Here is a 17,152-nt window from a genome sequence, read left to right on the forward strand (position 1 = left end):
AGTCCGTGAGCTATGCCTGTCTGTGAGCTATGTCCACTCTTTTCAAGTCCAGTTCTGCAATCCACGTATCGGTAAGACGCTGCTGAGTGTTCATGTCCCAGTTTGACGTTACAGAATATACATGTACACAGATAAGGAGATATTTGTTCATGTCCCTGTTTCCCCCTTTTTCGTGTTCATGCATGCCTCTTGTTTCATGTCCATGTTTGCCAGTGTTTTTACACCTCGCTTAAGTTGAGAAATTGGGCCAGCAGGGATATAAAGGAGAGCAAGCTCTGGTGTAAAGTGGAGTGAGGATGTATTGTTCAGAGACTGAGGGGTAGATCCTATGCAGTCTGACAAGAGTTCTGTACAACTGCAAAATTATTTTAAAATTAACCCCTTAGTGACGAAGCCTATTTGCGCCCTTAGGGTGCGTTCACACCAGCGTGTTTTTGTGCATGCATACACACGCACAAAAACACACTTCTATATGAAACAATGCATTCCCTATGGTGTGTTCACATGTCCGTACTTTGCAGGTGCGTGCCTGCAAAGATAGGACATGCGTGCACCATAGGGAATGCACGTATTGTTTTCAATGGAGCCGCGGCTGCTGCCGGTGGCTCCATTGAAAACAATGGTCTGCCGGCTCCCTGCATTCTTTTTCAGGTAAGGGCTTTACATATAAGCTCTTCCCTGAAAAAGAAAAATTTTAGTGTAAAAAAAAAAATTGCAGGCATTCTCCTCAATGGAGCCGCTGCTGCTGCCCACGGCTCCATTGAAGGCAACGGTCTGCTGGCACACCTGAATTGTTTTTCAGGGAAGAGCTTTACATATAAGCTCTTCCCTAAAAAAGAAAAATTTTAGTGTGTAAAAAAAAAAAGATGACTTACCCGTCTGCCGCTGCTGTGTCCCCCGCGGGGATGAAGAACACATCTGCCGCATGCAGCAGATGTTTCCTTCATCCCCACTAGTTAAAAGAATTCCCTGCTGCTACATCTGGCAGGGAGAGCTGGTTGTTAGCTGTCAGAGGACAGCTAGGTACCAGCTCTTACAGCAGAGATCAGAGAAAACCTCCGATCTCTGCTGTGTTAACCCTTTACATTCTGCAGTCTATGTGACTGCAGCATGTAAAGGGTTGTCACTGCAGCATGTAAAGGGCTGTCACCATCGGACCCCCGGAATGTGATCAGGGGTCCTGATGGGTCCCTGTGGAAGTCCCCTAAAGGGACAAAAAAAAAAAATTAAAAAAAAAAAAAAAAAAAAAAAAGTTTAAAAATTTAAAAAAAATTTAAAAAAACACTTGTCTCCCTTTACTTTGTAAAAAATCAAAAATACAATCACACATGTGGTATCCGTGTGCGTCATAATGACCCAGAGAAGGAAGTCAATACATTATTAACCCCTTAATGACATGGCCCCTTTTTTTCTTTTTTCCCCATTTCTTTTTTTCCTCCCCCCTGTTTAAAAAATCACAACTTGTCCCGCAAAAAACAAGCCCTCATATGGCCATGTCAATGGAAAAATGAAAAAGTTATGTCTCTTGAGACGCAACTGCAAAACTAGTTGAAATTCAATGATTAGACCATTTTAAAAAACCTGCCCTGGTGGGCACGACAGGATGGTAGGAAACCTGCCACTCAAGGGGTTAAAGGGGTTGTCCCGTGGCAGCAAGTGGGGTTATACACTTCTGTATGGCCATATTAATGCACTTTGTAATATACATCGTGCATTAAATATGAGCCATACAGAAGTTATTCACTTACCTGCTCCGTTACTGGCGCATGCGCAGAAGACCTCGGCGGCGCGAGCACGCCGGAGCGGCTCCATTGCACAAAGCAGAAGACCGCACAGCGCAAGCGTGTCTAATGGAGGGAGAAGACAGCGTTAGACGACACCACGGAGACGGGGACGCCAGCAACGGAGCAGGTAAGTGAATAACTTCTGTATGGCTCATATTTAATGCACGATGTATATTACAAAGTGCATTAATATGGCCATACAGAAGTGTATAACCCCACCTGCTGCCGCGGGACAACCCCTTTAATTTTTACTTTTACTTTTCATTTACTTTAATGTGATCAGTGCTATTCAATGGATAGTGCCAATTGCATGACTTGGGGGGGGGGGGAGGCTTCCCGCGGCCCTGCATAACAGTTCCAGATTAGCTACCTCTGGGAACCGACAGCATGGAGCTTTCACGTCCAGAGTCTGCAGGGCTTTAATCCTCAGGGAATGCATGTTTTAATGTCCCTGAGGATTAAAGCCCACAAGGCCAGGATGTAAAAAGGTAATGGGGCCGTCACTAAGGGGTTAAGCTCCTGTAGTCGAAGTCACAGGTGTCAAACACAAGGCCCGCGGGCCGAATCCTACCCGCCACCTCATTTTCTGTGGCCTGCCGGCTGTGCAGTAAGTTCCCTCACCTCCGTGCTGCTGTCAGTAGGCGATCTTCTATCGGCTTGCTCTCTCTAGTGCAGACAGTAATAGAGGAGTGCCGATAGCACACTGACAACAGCTGCGGAGGAGGGAAGAAGACTGCAGAGAACATGATCTCTGGTGCAAGGAGCGCTGAGGAGGAGCAGCTGCAGGGTGAGAGCCTGGTCAGCGCTGACCTCCTCTCACCGGCCCTCCCTCTGTTCATGGCTGCAGGCCTATGAGATGAGGGCCCCAAGAAGGACTGAGATCAGCCGGTATACCTGCCAGTGGGACCATATTGGATGCAGGTAAGTATAAGGATGTGTATAAAACGCAGAAGTGTCCTTGTGTGCACATGTATGTATGTGTATATGTGTGTGTATATATAATATATGTATGTGCACCTGTGTGTGTCTGTATATAATATAATATATATATATATATAGTGCACCTGTATGTGTATTTATGTGTGTGTATATATATTCTACACATATACGCACAGACGCACACCATTATATACATATATACGCAAAGACGCACCATTATTATACATATATACGTACAGACGCATATATGTATATATATATATATATACACACACACACACATACATGTATAATAGTGTGCGTCTGTGCGTATATGTATAGAATGGTGTGCGTCTGTGCGTATATGTGTAGAATCGTGTGCGTCTGTGCGTATATGTGTAGAATGGTGTGCGTCTGTGTGTATACATATATAATAGTGTGCGCCACTGTCCACTAAGGGGGACCTTACTACCAATCGGGCCACTATGAGGTTCACTTTTACTATACTGTCTTACAATTAGAATTGGCCCTTTAAAGGCAACCATAAGGCTGATGTGGCCCTTGGTGAAAATGAGTTTGAGACCTCTTGTCTAAGTGATATGTTAACTTTATGTGAAAGAGCATAGGAACCAGCCTCTCCAAGGCCTCCTACCACTTCCTAGTCCGACCTCTCAATCTGATCCTCCATCAGCAGGCCATACACTACTGAGTAGGTGCCTCCTTAGTGATGCATAAACGCTGGAACAGGGTGAGGTCTACTACCAGGCCTGAGAGCGGAGCCAGTGCGGCAATGTAGCTGTGCAGTTGGAAAGACCCTTTTGGCAGAACGTGTTCTCCCTTTAAATCCATAAGAGTTCTCATACCCCGGGGCCCCATAACATCTCGCACACAAGGGAACTCTCTCCCTGTCATAAATGAAATAGAGCTGTGTGTTCTTGTGGGCGGTATTTTGGGGTTCCCCACCAGAGGGGTAAGTGGCCCTGGCTGCGATACGACTGCACCTCTTCTGTTGTGTTTATGCCAGGCATGTAGTAGTGTCTGTAAGAGGGGTGAGGCACCTATCCTTTTCCAATTCAATTCCCAGGTATCCAAAATGCTTCCCTAATCTGGAAGGGGTTTAAGGCCTTCTCTACTTGCACCCACAGCTTAGACACGGAATATTGGTTGAGATCTACAATGCAATTACCTACTGTTAGGGTTTTATAGCTAATGCGCTGTGTGGAGTTACACCAAACAAAATTAGTCATAATTTTCCTAAGCTTTGCAAAATAATAGTTGGGTATGTCCCAAGGGACTGTCTGGAAAATCTAAAGCATTTTTGGCAAGATATCCATTTTTAATACATTTTCACAATATAGTTTAATCAGGTACGCAGGATCATCGGCCGGGCTGAGAGTTGGATCCGCTGTGGGCCTCCCACATATGGAATCCAACCCATTTGTGTGAAGCTTGCCTAAAAAGTTCTAGGATTACTTACTAGAATATTTCTCTTTATAAACGGCACAGATAAATCAGAGGAAGACAAATTAGTTACTGCTTTTTGGTGTTGGCGTGTTACAATTACGAGCCATCCACTGTCTGTGTAAATAAAGCCTAACAGAAGTAAATGGTTGATTCTGTTTTTTTCAGGGTGTGCACATATTTGATATGGAATGCTTTAAGAAATATGGAAAACTGTGGGGGTAAGTTTAAATATCCAAAGTAGATGTTTTCATATGTTAATCTTTAGCTGGCAATATTAGGAACCTTTCACACGGGATAGATGCCCTTCTGCAAAATTTTCATCACCAAAATCCACACTGCTAATGTGCGGATTTTGGTGCGAATTTCAAAATAGCAGAATTCTGCAGCCAATTCTTCATCAAAATCCAGTTGGCCATCCAGATTTTGGTGCAGAATTCCATGGCGGCATATACCGCAATGCAGTTGTAGAATATACTGCCCCGAGTGAAAGTTCTCTAAGGGGCTCATATGTACAGCCATATTCACCTCCAAGTTGTGCTGACGCAGAATACAATACCCATAGCAGCCTATGTGAGCCTGCTGTACCCCTTATGGTGCCTACCCACTACAGTTACGTTTTCACTGCGAAATTCGCAGCATTTTTTTTTTCTCCGGGTGTCTATGGGACTTGTTAATGTTAAAATCGCAGCGCGGCAAAATCGCAATTTACCGTGAAATCGCGATTTTAACATTAACAAGTCTCATAGACACCTGGAAAAAAAAATGCTGCAAATTTTGCAGTGAAAAAGAACTGTAATGGGTAGGCACCCTTATGCCTCTGTTTTAATGCTGTATTAATAAGGCATTGCTTTTAACATAAGATATCTCCATGATGCAGTGCCGTTAAGAGGCAGCATGGAGCGCCTATGGCTCTGTGCCACACACTCTACAGGCTCCCTACATACATGTTTATCATGTGCCTTTAGGATATGTTCACAAATAGCAGATTTGTACTTTGCCAAGATGAAAAAACAAAATTAAAAAGATGAAAAATGTGGTCTTGAAGTGGTTAAACAAAATATAATAGGACAAAGTTAAGTTCAGCAAGTGTGTGTTTTAAACTACCATTTAGTGTATTGGTCCTGTGTCAAGGTGTGATTCATAATTCTAACCTACTTGTTACTACTTTGCAGACTGTACGATGGTAGACAACCAGTACTTGCAATTCTAGATCCAGTTATTATTAAAACTATTTTGGTGAAGGAGTGCTACACTAATTTTACGAACAGACGGGTAAGTTTACAGCAGAGATAATGATTGAAATGACTATTTTTACTACATGATACTCTGGACTCTTTCTGAATATTGTCTGCACAGAAACATTTAAGCAGAAAGTGCCCTGCCCTCTGTTAAAATGCAAGATCTGGATATATGTTATTGTAGTTTGTGAGCCTTGTTCTTTACAAAAAACAATTCTATAGCATCAGAAATAAAACCTATTCAAAAATCAAAAGAGACCATACTTAGTGATATACTGATACAGCGATACAAGGGCAGATATACACATCATATCAGCAGTATGCAGAACAGGCAAATGCTACCGTACATGATTGCAAAGGTACAAAAAACAGATGAACAACCACTTACATGCCTACCATACATGGGGAAGGGGGGTGTTGTAGTATTATACTTGCACATACATAAGGCTTCTATACAGAGGCAGTCATACAGATACGTGCAGCCCAGCACCATATAGATGAGTGACGCAAAGTTTTTGCTGCAACCACATCAAAAACTGCAACAAATTGCATGTGTTTTTCCGGGTGTGGTTTTGAATGGTTATCACAATTTAACCACCCTGTCTGAATACAACCAAGTGTAAAGCCCCATTTACACGGGACAAATGGCAGGCAAACTATGCCTGACACTTATCCCTGCGCATACTCTCTCCCGTGCTGTTGCACAGGAGCGAGTATCTCTGGCTCACAACGGGGCGCAGGAGGAGATTTCACTCCTTGCTCTTCCCCGCCCCTCTCAATTCACTTAATACAGCGGCCGTTCAGTACTGAACGGCTGCTGTTTACACTCATCATTCAGGATTTTATGCAGCCTAAACGATGAGCAATGATCCTGAACGATGATCATTTAGTGTAAACAGCAGCCGTTCAGTACTGAAGTGAATGGAGAGGGGCGGGGAGCGTGGCAAGTAAAATCTCTTCCTTCCGTCCCGGCTCCCTGCTGGCCACTCTGTCAGAGAGCCAGCTATACTCGCTCCTGTGTAACAGCACGGGAGCAAGGACACACAGGGGACGAGTGTCGGGCATCATTTGCCCAACATTCGTATCATGTAAATGGGGCTTAAAGGGGTTGTCCCGCGAAACAAAGTGGGAGTATACACTTCTGTATGGCCATATTAATGCACTTTGTAATGTACATTGTGCATTAATTATGAGCCATACAGAAGTTATTCACTTACCTGTTCCGTTGCTAGCGTCCTCGTCTCCATGGTGCCGTCTAATTTTCAGCGTCTAATCGCCCGATTAGACGCGCTTGCGCAGTCCGGTCTTCTTCTTTTCTGAATGGGGCCGCTCGTGCCGGAGAGCAGCTCCTCGTAGCTCCGCCCCGTCACGTGCCGATTCCAGCCAATCAGGAGGCTGGAATCGGCAATGGACCGCACAGAAGCCCTGCGGTCCACCGAGGGTGAAGATCCCGGCGGCCATCTTCACCGGGTAAGTAAGAAGTCACCGGAGCGCGTATTGGAAAAAAAAAACCCGTTTCGGCGCGGGACAACCCCTTTTAGGCCTCATGTCCACGGGGAAAATCAGATCCGCTGCAGATTCTACATGTAGAATCTGCAGCGGGTCCCTCCTGCCCCGCGGACATGAGCGCCGAAAATAAGAATTTAAAAGTATTTACCATCCGGCGCGGGCGGGGAATGTCAGCTGTTTCTCACGGCCGGATCTTCATTTTCGGCCGGCGGATGAATTCCTGACGCCGGCGGCACGTCGCCGGCACGTCGCCGAAGTGCCGCGCGCATGCGCCGGGCACATCCGCCGAGCCGAAGCAAGGAAGATGCGGCCGTGAGGAACAGCTGACCTTCCCCGCCCGCGCCGGATGGTAAATACTTTAAATTCCTATTTTAGGTCTCCCGCGGATCCGGACGGCTTCCATAGGCTTCAATAGAAGCCCGCGGGAGCCGTCCCCGCGGGAGACCCGCACGAAAATGGAGCATGGTCCGGATTTTTCCATGCTCCATTTTTTTTTAAATCCCTTTTATTGACGATCCGCGGGTATTTATCTACCCGCGGGTGGTCAATGCATCCCTATGGGATGCGGATCCGCATGCGGGAGATCCGCTGCGGATCTTAAATCATATTTTGCCCGTGGACATGAGCCCTAAGGCCTCATGTCCACGGGGAAAATCGGGCCCGCTACGGATTCTACATGTAGAATCTGCAGCGGGTCCCTCCTGCCCCGCGGACATGAGCGCCGAAAAGGAGAATAAATGACAATAAACTTACCTCCGATCCGCTCCGTTTCTTCTCTTCGCGGCGGCGTCATCTTCTCTCGTCGCGGCCGGATCTTCATTCTTCGGCTCGGCGGATGTGCACGATGACGTCGGTGACGTGCCTCGCGCATGCGCCGGGCCGAAGCAAAATGATCCGGCCGCGGCTGAGAGAGGATGGCGCGGCGCCGAAGAGAAGAAACGGAGCGGGTAAGTAAAATATGATTTTTGTGTCCCGCGGATCCGGACGGCTTCCATAGGCTTCAATAGAAGCCCGCGGGAGCCGTCCCCGCGGGAGACCCGCATGAAAATGGAGCATGGTCCAGATTTTTTCATGCTCCATTTTTTTTTAAATCACTTTTATTGACGATCCGCGGGTATTTATCTACCCGCGGGTGGTCAATGCATCCCTATGGGGTGCGGATCCGCGCGCGGGAGAAGAGTTAAAATCCGCTGCGGATTTTAATTCTTCTTTTCCCCGTGGACATGAGCCCTAAGGCTGCTACTACATGGCAGTGTTTTATCCTTGCAAAATGCAGACAAAGTTCTGCTGATTGCAGCTGGAAATGGTACTTCTCTGTTCAAATTGCATAATGAGTCCAGGTGCCAGACGTAATTAGCGGAGCTCTGCCTATCTACATGTTTTGCTAAATGAAAATGTTTGAGTTTCATACATAGCAATCACCGAGAAATAATGTAATATTAAAACCAACTAACTTTATTAGAAAAATTAAAAATGGACAGAACAAAACATATATAATCGAGATAGGAACTCTTGGATATAGAATATTCCCTAGTTCCACACGGAAAACCCGTATACAAGAACCAAGTAGTGTCACGGATAATGGACACTAAATCACTTGTGGGGCCTATGACCAGAAAAGTTAAATGATGACCTCCCACTCGTGATCAAACGTTGTTCTATGTTCGGGAAGAGGGGAAAAAATCCTTTTTATTACCATCTTATCTGTGGTCCACTTTATTAACGGAACCATTAGATTGTAAAAAGTTACAGAGAGTCAGAGAGATAATGCGTTTTTATGCACTCAGCCGCCTAGATGTGCACTAGAGATGAGCGAGTATAGTCGCTAAGGCTAACTACTCGAGCGAGTAGTGCCTTAGCCGAGTATCCTCCCGCTCGTCTCTAAAGATTCGGGGCCGGCGGGGGGCGGGGAGCGGCGGGGGAGAGCGGGGAGGAACGGAGGGGAGATCTCTCTCTCCCCCCTGCTCACCGTCGCAACTCACCTGTCACCCGCGCCGGCAGCCGAAACTTTACAGACGAGCGGGAGGATACTCAGCTAAGGCACTACTCGCTCGAGTAGTTAGCCTTAGCGACTATACTTGCTCATCTCTAATGTGCACCCTTTGGTTGTAATCAAGATTCCCCAGGGGGAGATGCAAAGGATGAGCATTAGATATTTAGTCTCACTGTTTTCTCATGCAAATCCCCCTCTCGCTAGGGCACTCACTATCGGGTTGCTGCCAGCTATCACGGCTGCTCCCGCTTCTCATTCCATCCTGATGAAGCAGTTAACTCCTTGTCAACCTGCAGAAACGCATTGATAGGGATGTAGTTCTTAGTGAGAAAGTTTTAACATTTTCAGACAATCAGAATCAGTGTTAGCTGGCTGCCCGGTACCATTAGCCGGGCGGCTGCACCGATGCCGAGTTAGCTGCTGATTCATTACAGTGATTAGTACTGTTATGGTCAGTTAGGATCTTTTCACCGCTGAGACTACTGAATTTAGGGATAATCTGTGAAGCACTAAGGCCTCCCTCACACAGGGCGCTTCCAGCAGCGTTTTTAGCAGCGTTTTCAGCCCTGTGCTAAACGCTGTACAAGGCTCCCATTCATTTCAATGGGGCTGCTCACACAGGGCTGAAAACGCTGCTTTGAAAAACGCTGCGTTTTGAAAGCGCTGCATGTTCTATTCTTGGGCGTTTTCAGCTGAGTATCCCATTGAAATGAATGGCCAGTGTTTTCAGCTGGGCTGAAAACTCAGCTGAAAACGCAGCTGAAAAGGCAGCGTTTTGCAAACGCCCTGTGTGAGGGAGGCGTTAGGGTGTTGTGATTAACTCCCATGAGTTTTTCCCTTCCCAAACATAGAACAACGTTTGACCACGAGTGAGAGGTCATCATTTAACTTTTCTGGTCATAGGCCCCACAAGTGATTTAGTGTCCATTATCCGTGACACTACTTGGTTCTTGTATACGGGTTTTCCGTGTGGAGCGAGGGAATATTCTATATCCAAGAGTTCCTATTTCAATTATATATGTTTTGTTCTGTCCATTTTTAATTTTTCTAATAAAGTTAGTTGGTTTTAATAGTACATTCTTCCTCGGTGATTGTTCTAGAATTTATTTGAAGAATTACTGCCTCGGTGAATAATTAGAGTTTCATACATAAATTTAAATGGAAACCGATAGAAATGGAAACAGAGTGTCCTTAAGGCCCTTATGTCCACTGGTGGGTCAGATCCCGTGCAGGGAATCCCTCACAGAATCCAGTACTACTCCCGACCAGGGAGCCCTGCTTACCTGCATTCCCCGGCAGCGGCGTCCACACAGATCCCTCTACTTCCAGGTTCGCTGTACTGCGCATGGTACTCACGGCTCGCCGTCAGACATGCGCAGTACAATTTTTGTTTTTTTTAATCTTCTGCTTTCTCACTCATCCGCGGCACGTCAACAGTGACAGCTGTGGGTGTGCCGCATATCAGAAAGCTGTAGGTGCAGGATCGGCACAAAAATGGAGCATGCTGTGATTTGTTCTCCGGACCTTTTTCAAATGTGCATGTTTTAATCCATTTGCGGACGCCCATGCATCTTTGAGTGGCTTGATTTGCAGATCTCCCGTGTGGATTCCACAAATCAAATTTGCCCGTGGACATTGAGCCTAAACATGAGTTATGAGTGTTTCAAATGAAGATGTTTTGTAATAAACAGGTACTTTTCTGCCCTAAACCCCTCACATTATAGGGGTTCTGTCATTAAAGAAAAAAAAAATTCTATGCTTACCTATTCCTCCCCAGGCAGTCTACTTACCAGATCTTCTCCCCACCGATCTTCTCATCACCTCCAGCTGGCCGGATCCTTTTTCTTCCTGTGATGTTACATCCATTTCCAGCATTCTCCTTCCTGCAGGTCAATGTACACTACAGCACTAGTAACGTAGCGTTTACTGCCTAGCAGAGAATGCTGTTCTTCTGCAGCCTGCTTTGCAGTGCACAGTCGCGGGGTCTCGTCGCTATACATACTATATGAACACTAAGGGCGCCCACCCACTGGCGTTTTTTTACCCTGCGAAATGCGCAGCATTTTTTTCTCTGCAGGGGTCTATGGGACTTGTAATGTTAAAATCGCGATCGCGCAAAATCGCAATTTACCGCGAAATCGCGATTTTGTGCGATCTTAACATTACAAGTCCCATAGACCCCTGCAGAGAAAAAAATGCTGCGAATTTCGCAGGGAAAAAAAAACGCCAGTGGGTGGGCGCCCTAACAGCGAGACTAGTCACATGCGCACTAAAGCAGGCTGCCGAGGATTCGGCATTCCCTGCTAGGCAGTGAATGCTATTTGACTAGTGACGTAGCGTTCATTGACCTGCAGGAAGCAGAATGCAGGCAATATACACTTCGTCACAGGAAGAAGATCCGGCCGACTTGCGGTGAGGTGACTCATAGGACTGAAAGAGCCAGGAGAAGATCAGCAAGTTGAAGATCTGGTAAGAAGACTGCCTAGGGAGGTAATGGGTAAGTACTAGAGATGAGCGAGCGTACTCGGAAAAGCACTACTCGCTCGAGTAATTTGCTTTATCCGAGTATCGCTGTGCTCGTCCCTGAAGATTCGGGTGCCGCTGTGGCTGACAGGTGAGTCGCAGCGGGGAGCAGGGGAGAGCGGGCGGGAGAGAGGGAGAGAAAGATCTCCCCTCTGTTCCTCCCCGCTCTCCCCTGCAGCTCCCTGCTCCGTGACGGCACCCGAATCTTCAGGGACGAGCACAGCGATACTCGGATAAAGCAAATTACTCGAGCGAGTAGTGCTTTTCCGAGTACGCTCGCTCATCTCTAGTAAGTACAGATTTTTTTTTTTAATTACAGAACCCCTTTAAGGCCTTATTTACATGAGCATTTTTACACGGCTAATCTAGACATGATAAAAAATTGCGACCATGTGAAGCATTGGATTCCAATGCATTCATTCACATGGCGATTAGCCGTGTAAAAACACAAAAGATAGGAGTTGCCTGCAAAGAGAGGGGAGGGAGTTATGCAGCGGCTAGCGTTGCAAATCTATGTCAGCTGTCTTTATTGAGCGAGTTGAAGTACTTATGACGGCTAAAGGATATATGCCACACCCGGCCATGTGAATGAGCGAGAAAATGCGAGATTTTGCCGCTGCTTGTTTGATTGATTTTTCGCATTCATGCAATTTTAGACCGCGATGCAGAAGCGAAAATCGCAATGCTCGTTTGAAAGAGGCCTTAGTCTAATTCACACAGCAGCATTCTGGTATTTTCTATCAGTATTTGGAAGCAAAAACCAGAATTGGAATCTAAAGTGAGAAAGTATAATGGAATATTTTGATTCTCTTACATGTTGGCTTCTGAATATTGATGCAAAATGCCGAGCTGAATACTGCCATTTCAATGAGGCCTATCCTTGCATCATCACAAACCCCCAGGAATACCAGCCCTCTGTAAATTGCTGGAGAGTAAGGCCTCTTGCACATGGCAAAGCTGTCCGTGCGCGCCTGCTTACTTTCGTCTTCATCTGTACTGTGGATGGTCCGCACGGCTCGTCGTCGGACATGTGCAGTACAGATTTTTTTTTAAACATCTGCCTTTCCCGCGTCATCGCTAAGCAATTCAATTGCGGAAGGGCTGCGGATCGGAAGGCTTTCGTAGAAGCTGTCAGCGCAGAAATGTGCGCAAAAATGGAGCAATGCTGTGAGGAGAAAAAAATTTCTCGTGTAAATGAATCCATTCAAAAGAATGGATTTCTTATTCATGCAGGTTTTGTGCGTATTGCACAAAGCTCACGTGAGAATATAGTTTATGTGAATGCCCCCTTAGTATAATATGGAGAGAAGGTGTTTTCCTGCTTCTAACAATACCAATGTACTTGAAATCCCCCCATTTTATAAGTTGTTTTTCCAATTTTTTTCTTCTCCTGGACATGAGGGATATATTCACACAAGGAGCTTTGGGTGCAGTAGAAAACCTCACCAAAAACTGCATGCCTTTTTGCTGTCGTTGCGTTTTTACTGTAAATGTAGCAAAAATGCATGCAATTTTGCAGTGTTTACAGGAAAAAATGCAACCCCATGGTTTTGCTTGGGAGGTTTTTGGGGCAGTTTTTACTGTATCCAAAGTAGCCCCGTGTGAATACTCTCAAAGAGAGCTTGGGTATTATATGCCTTAGTGCCACAGAAACAGCACAAACCTCATTATGTATTTTTATTTTGCCATTTTTCACTGAAAGTAAGGCCGGTTTTACATCTGTGTTAAAACCTACTGCCATGGGTTCTGTCACAGATCCGGCTCAAGATACCGCATGCAGCGCTTTTCGTTCTGTCCAAAAGCCAAGTAGCTGGGCAGAAAGCAGATGGACCCTATTCTAGTCAATGAGATTCGTCCGGCGCTGTTTGTTTCCATCGAGAGACGGAGCTGATCGGCCGCAGGGATTCTCCTTTCGTGCTACCCTAACAGAGCAGGAAAGCAGAACCCCCATCGCAGATATTAAACCCCCTTAAGGGTGGTTTCACACCTGCGTTAGGGCTCATTTCAGGGCTCCCGTCTCTGCTCTGTTTTTGGAGTATGTTTTTGAAAAATCTGATTTTTTTATTAGATTTTTTTGTTCCAGTATTTTAACATACATAAGTTGGCAGATTTACATATCAGTTTTGTTCCTAGTATAGCTGAGCCAGGAGTTGTACATCTGTCATATATACTTAAGAACAATAAGTAAGATAAAAAAAGTAACAACAACTGTTCCCCTGCACCGATTACGGCGAAGTCTTAAATGTTTTCTCCTTGGTGCATAGGGGGATAAGTAACACACAACTGGGGGAGGGGGTGGGGGGAGGATATTGGGTAAGGTGGGGGTGGGGGGGAGGGTATAGGTTGGGGTTGGGTTTGGCCTGTAGCATCAAGATTAAATGTCTGCCTACCAGATCCTCTAGATCTCCTATGGGAGAATCCGAGGCCAAGGACGATTCATGGTCATCGACAAGTGCCCCCCTCTCAAGGCGAGGACATGTTTCGACCATTAGTGTTACATTAACTAAGAAGAAGCTCAATGCGACGTGTATGCTGGCGTATATGCTGAGAAGGCATGGCACAAATTGTTTTTATTTGTCTCCCATCAAACCCTCCACACCAGAGCCTTCCAGGGGCTCCACATTTGAACAAATCCCTTATGTCTGCCTCTTGCCCAACTTAATAATTCTTCTAGATTACAAATTAAGTCCACTTTTTCTCTCCACTGGTTCAATGAGGGTGGAGATTCCTGCATCCACAGGAGAGGGATTAGGGCCTTAGCCGCATCAATCACCAGGGCAATGAGTCTGCTCCTCAGAGGGTGAAAGGTCCCAGAGGGCCTCCATAGAAAAATCAGGTCCGCTGTGAGATTCAGGTTCGGTGACATACATTGTAGCATTTTTTCTACCTCTTTCCAGAATGGGACAATGAGAGGACATTCCCACCAAATATGTAGGTATGAGCCTACTCCCAGGTTGCACCTCCAGCATCTGTCGTGGGATGCTAGCTTATACACGGCAAGCCATTGGGGAGTTTTATACCACCGCACCAAGAGTTTATAGTGGCTCTCTTGCATTAATATGCAGGGGCAGAGGCCGAAAGCTGTTTTTAAAATTTATTTTACTTCTGTTGGGGAGAGTGATATATTTAGCTCTTTCTCCCATGAAACCAGAAATGCGGTCTTGGATACCGTAGGGGGGGAAATGAATTTCTTCCATAGATTAGATATTTTTCTAGGTGCGGCGGTACTCTCCCCCCAGCACCTTCTGAAAGGGGGGTTTGGGTCTAGTTGATTTAAAGGTCTCTAGGAACTTGCCTATAGAGTTGGTTATATGCGCGGCCTGCAGGAAAGAGAGTTTGTTATTCGGTAGTAGAATCTGGAGAATCTCCTCAGGTTTTTTGTGAGCTTGAGATTGAATATCTTCCACTTTTTCCACGGGGAGACTCTTCCAGAGACTTCTTGTCGCAGGGTCTGGAGGTACTCCGATTAGTCTGCAAAAGGCTCGTAATGGGGCCAGCGGTGAGGGTGTTGGAGCCAAGGAGTTCCTTAGGTTGTCCCAGGTCTCGCAGGGGCCCCTGAGTAAGAGGTTAAATTTGGTTTCTTTGTATTTTAATTTCTCAGGATACCAGAGATCATCTAAAAAGATAGGGCCATGTCATCTCTCTGCTAACTTAGATAGAAGAGGGTCTTTTACTGGGTGAGTAAGCTCCATCCAATAACTCAATTGAGTAGCTTTATAATAGTCTTTTACGCATGGCAGGTCAATTCCCCCCTCTGAACGTCGATTTATCATAAGGCTGTAAGCTAAACGCGGTCTTTTTTGCCTCCAAACCTAGCTGGAAAAGGCTCTGCGTAAGTTCTCAAAGAAGGTTCAGGGCAGGGAGACCGGCACTATGCGGATTTTGTAAAGAATCCCTGGTAGTACATATGATTTGATAATGTTTTTCCTACCAAACCACGATATAAACGGGAATTCATAGAAGAGTAACATATCTTTGATTTGTGGAATTAAGGGTTTAAAGTTATAGGAGTAGAGATCTTCTGCTTTTTTGGTTAGTTTAATGCCGAGGTAGTTAATCGCTGAGTTGGACCAAGTAAAGGGAGAGCCAGCTCTCAAATTGCAATAGCTGGGTTCTGGCACTGAAATGTTTAGGATGGTGGATTTAGAAAAATTTATTCTAAAGTTTGAAATTACGCCAAAGTCTTTTAATTAGGTAATTAGTTTGGGTAGGCTCTTTTCTGGTTTAGTAATGACAAATGCAATATCGTCTGCGAAAGCCGCAGTTGTGAGGGTATTTAGGCCGCAGCTCAACCCATGGATATTTGGGTCTTGTCTGATGCTCTGGAGTAGGGGTTCAAGTGATAAAATGAAAAGGGTTGGAGACAAAGGACATCCCTGTCGGGTCCCCGTTACGAATGCCAAAAGGGGCCGACAAAAACTCGTTAACCTTCAGTCTAGCACATGGTCTGGTATACAAGGAGAATATGGCTGAGATGAAGGGTGTGGGAAGGCCGAATCTGTCTAGGACCGCTTTTATGTATGCCCAACTCACTCTATCGAATGCTTTTTCAGCGTCGGTACTTGCAATGACCATTGGGATACTATAAGTCTGCGCGTACCTTGCTGCGTGTAGTAGACGGTAACAGTTATCCCGGCCTTCCCTTCCCTTCACAAAGCCGGCCTGCTCGCTATTAATGAGGGATGGGATATAGTCTTCTAGTCGTTTGGATAGTAGTTTGGCCCACAGTTTCACATCGAGGTTTATTAAAGATATAGGTCTGTAGCTACTGCGCTCCTCTGGGTATTTCCCCTCTTTGTGTATTAACGTAATATGCGCTTTTAATGATTGTTTCAGAAGGGGTTTTCCCCGCAGAAGTGCATTGAACAAGTCTTTTAAGTGTGGCATTAGGGTTGATTTAAAGGCTTTATAGTAGGCGAGTGTTAGGCCTTCCGGGCCGGGACTTTTGCCTAGTGCGCAGGAATCTATTATATCCTCTATTTCTTGCGAGGTTACTGGAGTCAATAATGAGCAAGCTTCATTTAATCCTAATTTAGAAAGTTGCACTGAGGCAAGAAATGAGTCAGTTTGTGTTTTAATTAGCTGGGGTTCTTTACTTGGATTTAGTCTCTGGAGGTCATAAAGTGATGAGTAAAACTGTTGAAATTCCCCTGCGATTCCCGTTGAAGATGAGACGATGGCACCTTTCTGGGTTTTTATTGAATTTATGTGGTTTCTGCTACGGTTCTTTTTAATTAGCGCTGTCATGAATTTGCTTCCTCTATTCCCGTGAGCATAGATCATGTGTTTTATATATAGATGTTTTTTGTTGAATTTGGATTCGAGGGAGTTTCGTAGTTCCCGTCTCAGGGAGATCAGTTTTTCTAGGTTATTTTTGCTTTGGGCGCTTTTGACTACTTGTTCAAGGGCTGCTATTTGGGAGAGTTTCCCGTCAATTTCTTTTTGTTGTTTTTTGGTTCTTGTTCTAAGGTCGATAAGTAGACCTCTTACGTAAGCCTTATGGGCTTCCCAAATTATCGGTGTCCCTAAATCTCCTTTAGAGTTTAAGCGGAAATATTCCTGAAGTAATTCAGTAATTTGGGTTTTGTCTTCTATTGAATCTAATAGTGCGTCATTAAGGCGCCATCTCCATTCCTTCGGGGGTTTCTTTAAATGGGAGGATATTAATATGCAATGGAGCATGGTCTGATATCGTCATGGGCTCTATAACTGCTTTGTTCAGA

At 45.5% G+C, this 17,152-nt stretch overlaps 1 protein-coding gene across 1 annotated transcript in view; it reads left to right on the forward strand.

Moving 5' to 3' along the window:
- LOC136628922 (cytochrome P450 3A9-like) overlaps window positions 1-17,152 on the forward strand; it is a 65,009-nt gene that overhangs the window by 8,302 nt on the left and 39,555 nt on the right. Inside the window, exons 3-4 of the mRNA XM_066605000.1 lie at window positions 4,332-4,384; window positions 5,339-5,438. Of these exons, the coding sequence (XP_066461097.1) occupies window positions 4,332-4,384; window positions 5,339-5,438 (153 nt within the window). The remainder of the gene's footprint in view (window positions 1-4,331; window positions 4,385-5,338; window positions 5,439-17,152) is intronic.

Source organism: Eleutherodactylus coqui, chromosome 1, assembly GCF_035609145.1.
Source record: "Eleutherodactylus coqui strain aEleCoq1 chromosome 1, aEleCoq1.hap1, whole genome shotgun sequence".
Lineage (NCBI taxonomy): Eukaryota > Metazoa > Chordata > Amphibia > Anura > Eleutherodactylidae > Eleutherodactylus > Eleutherodactylus coqui.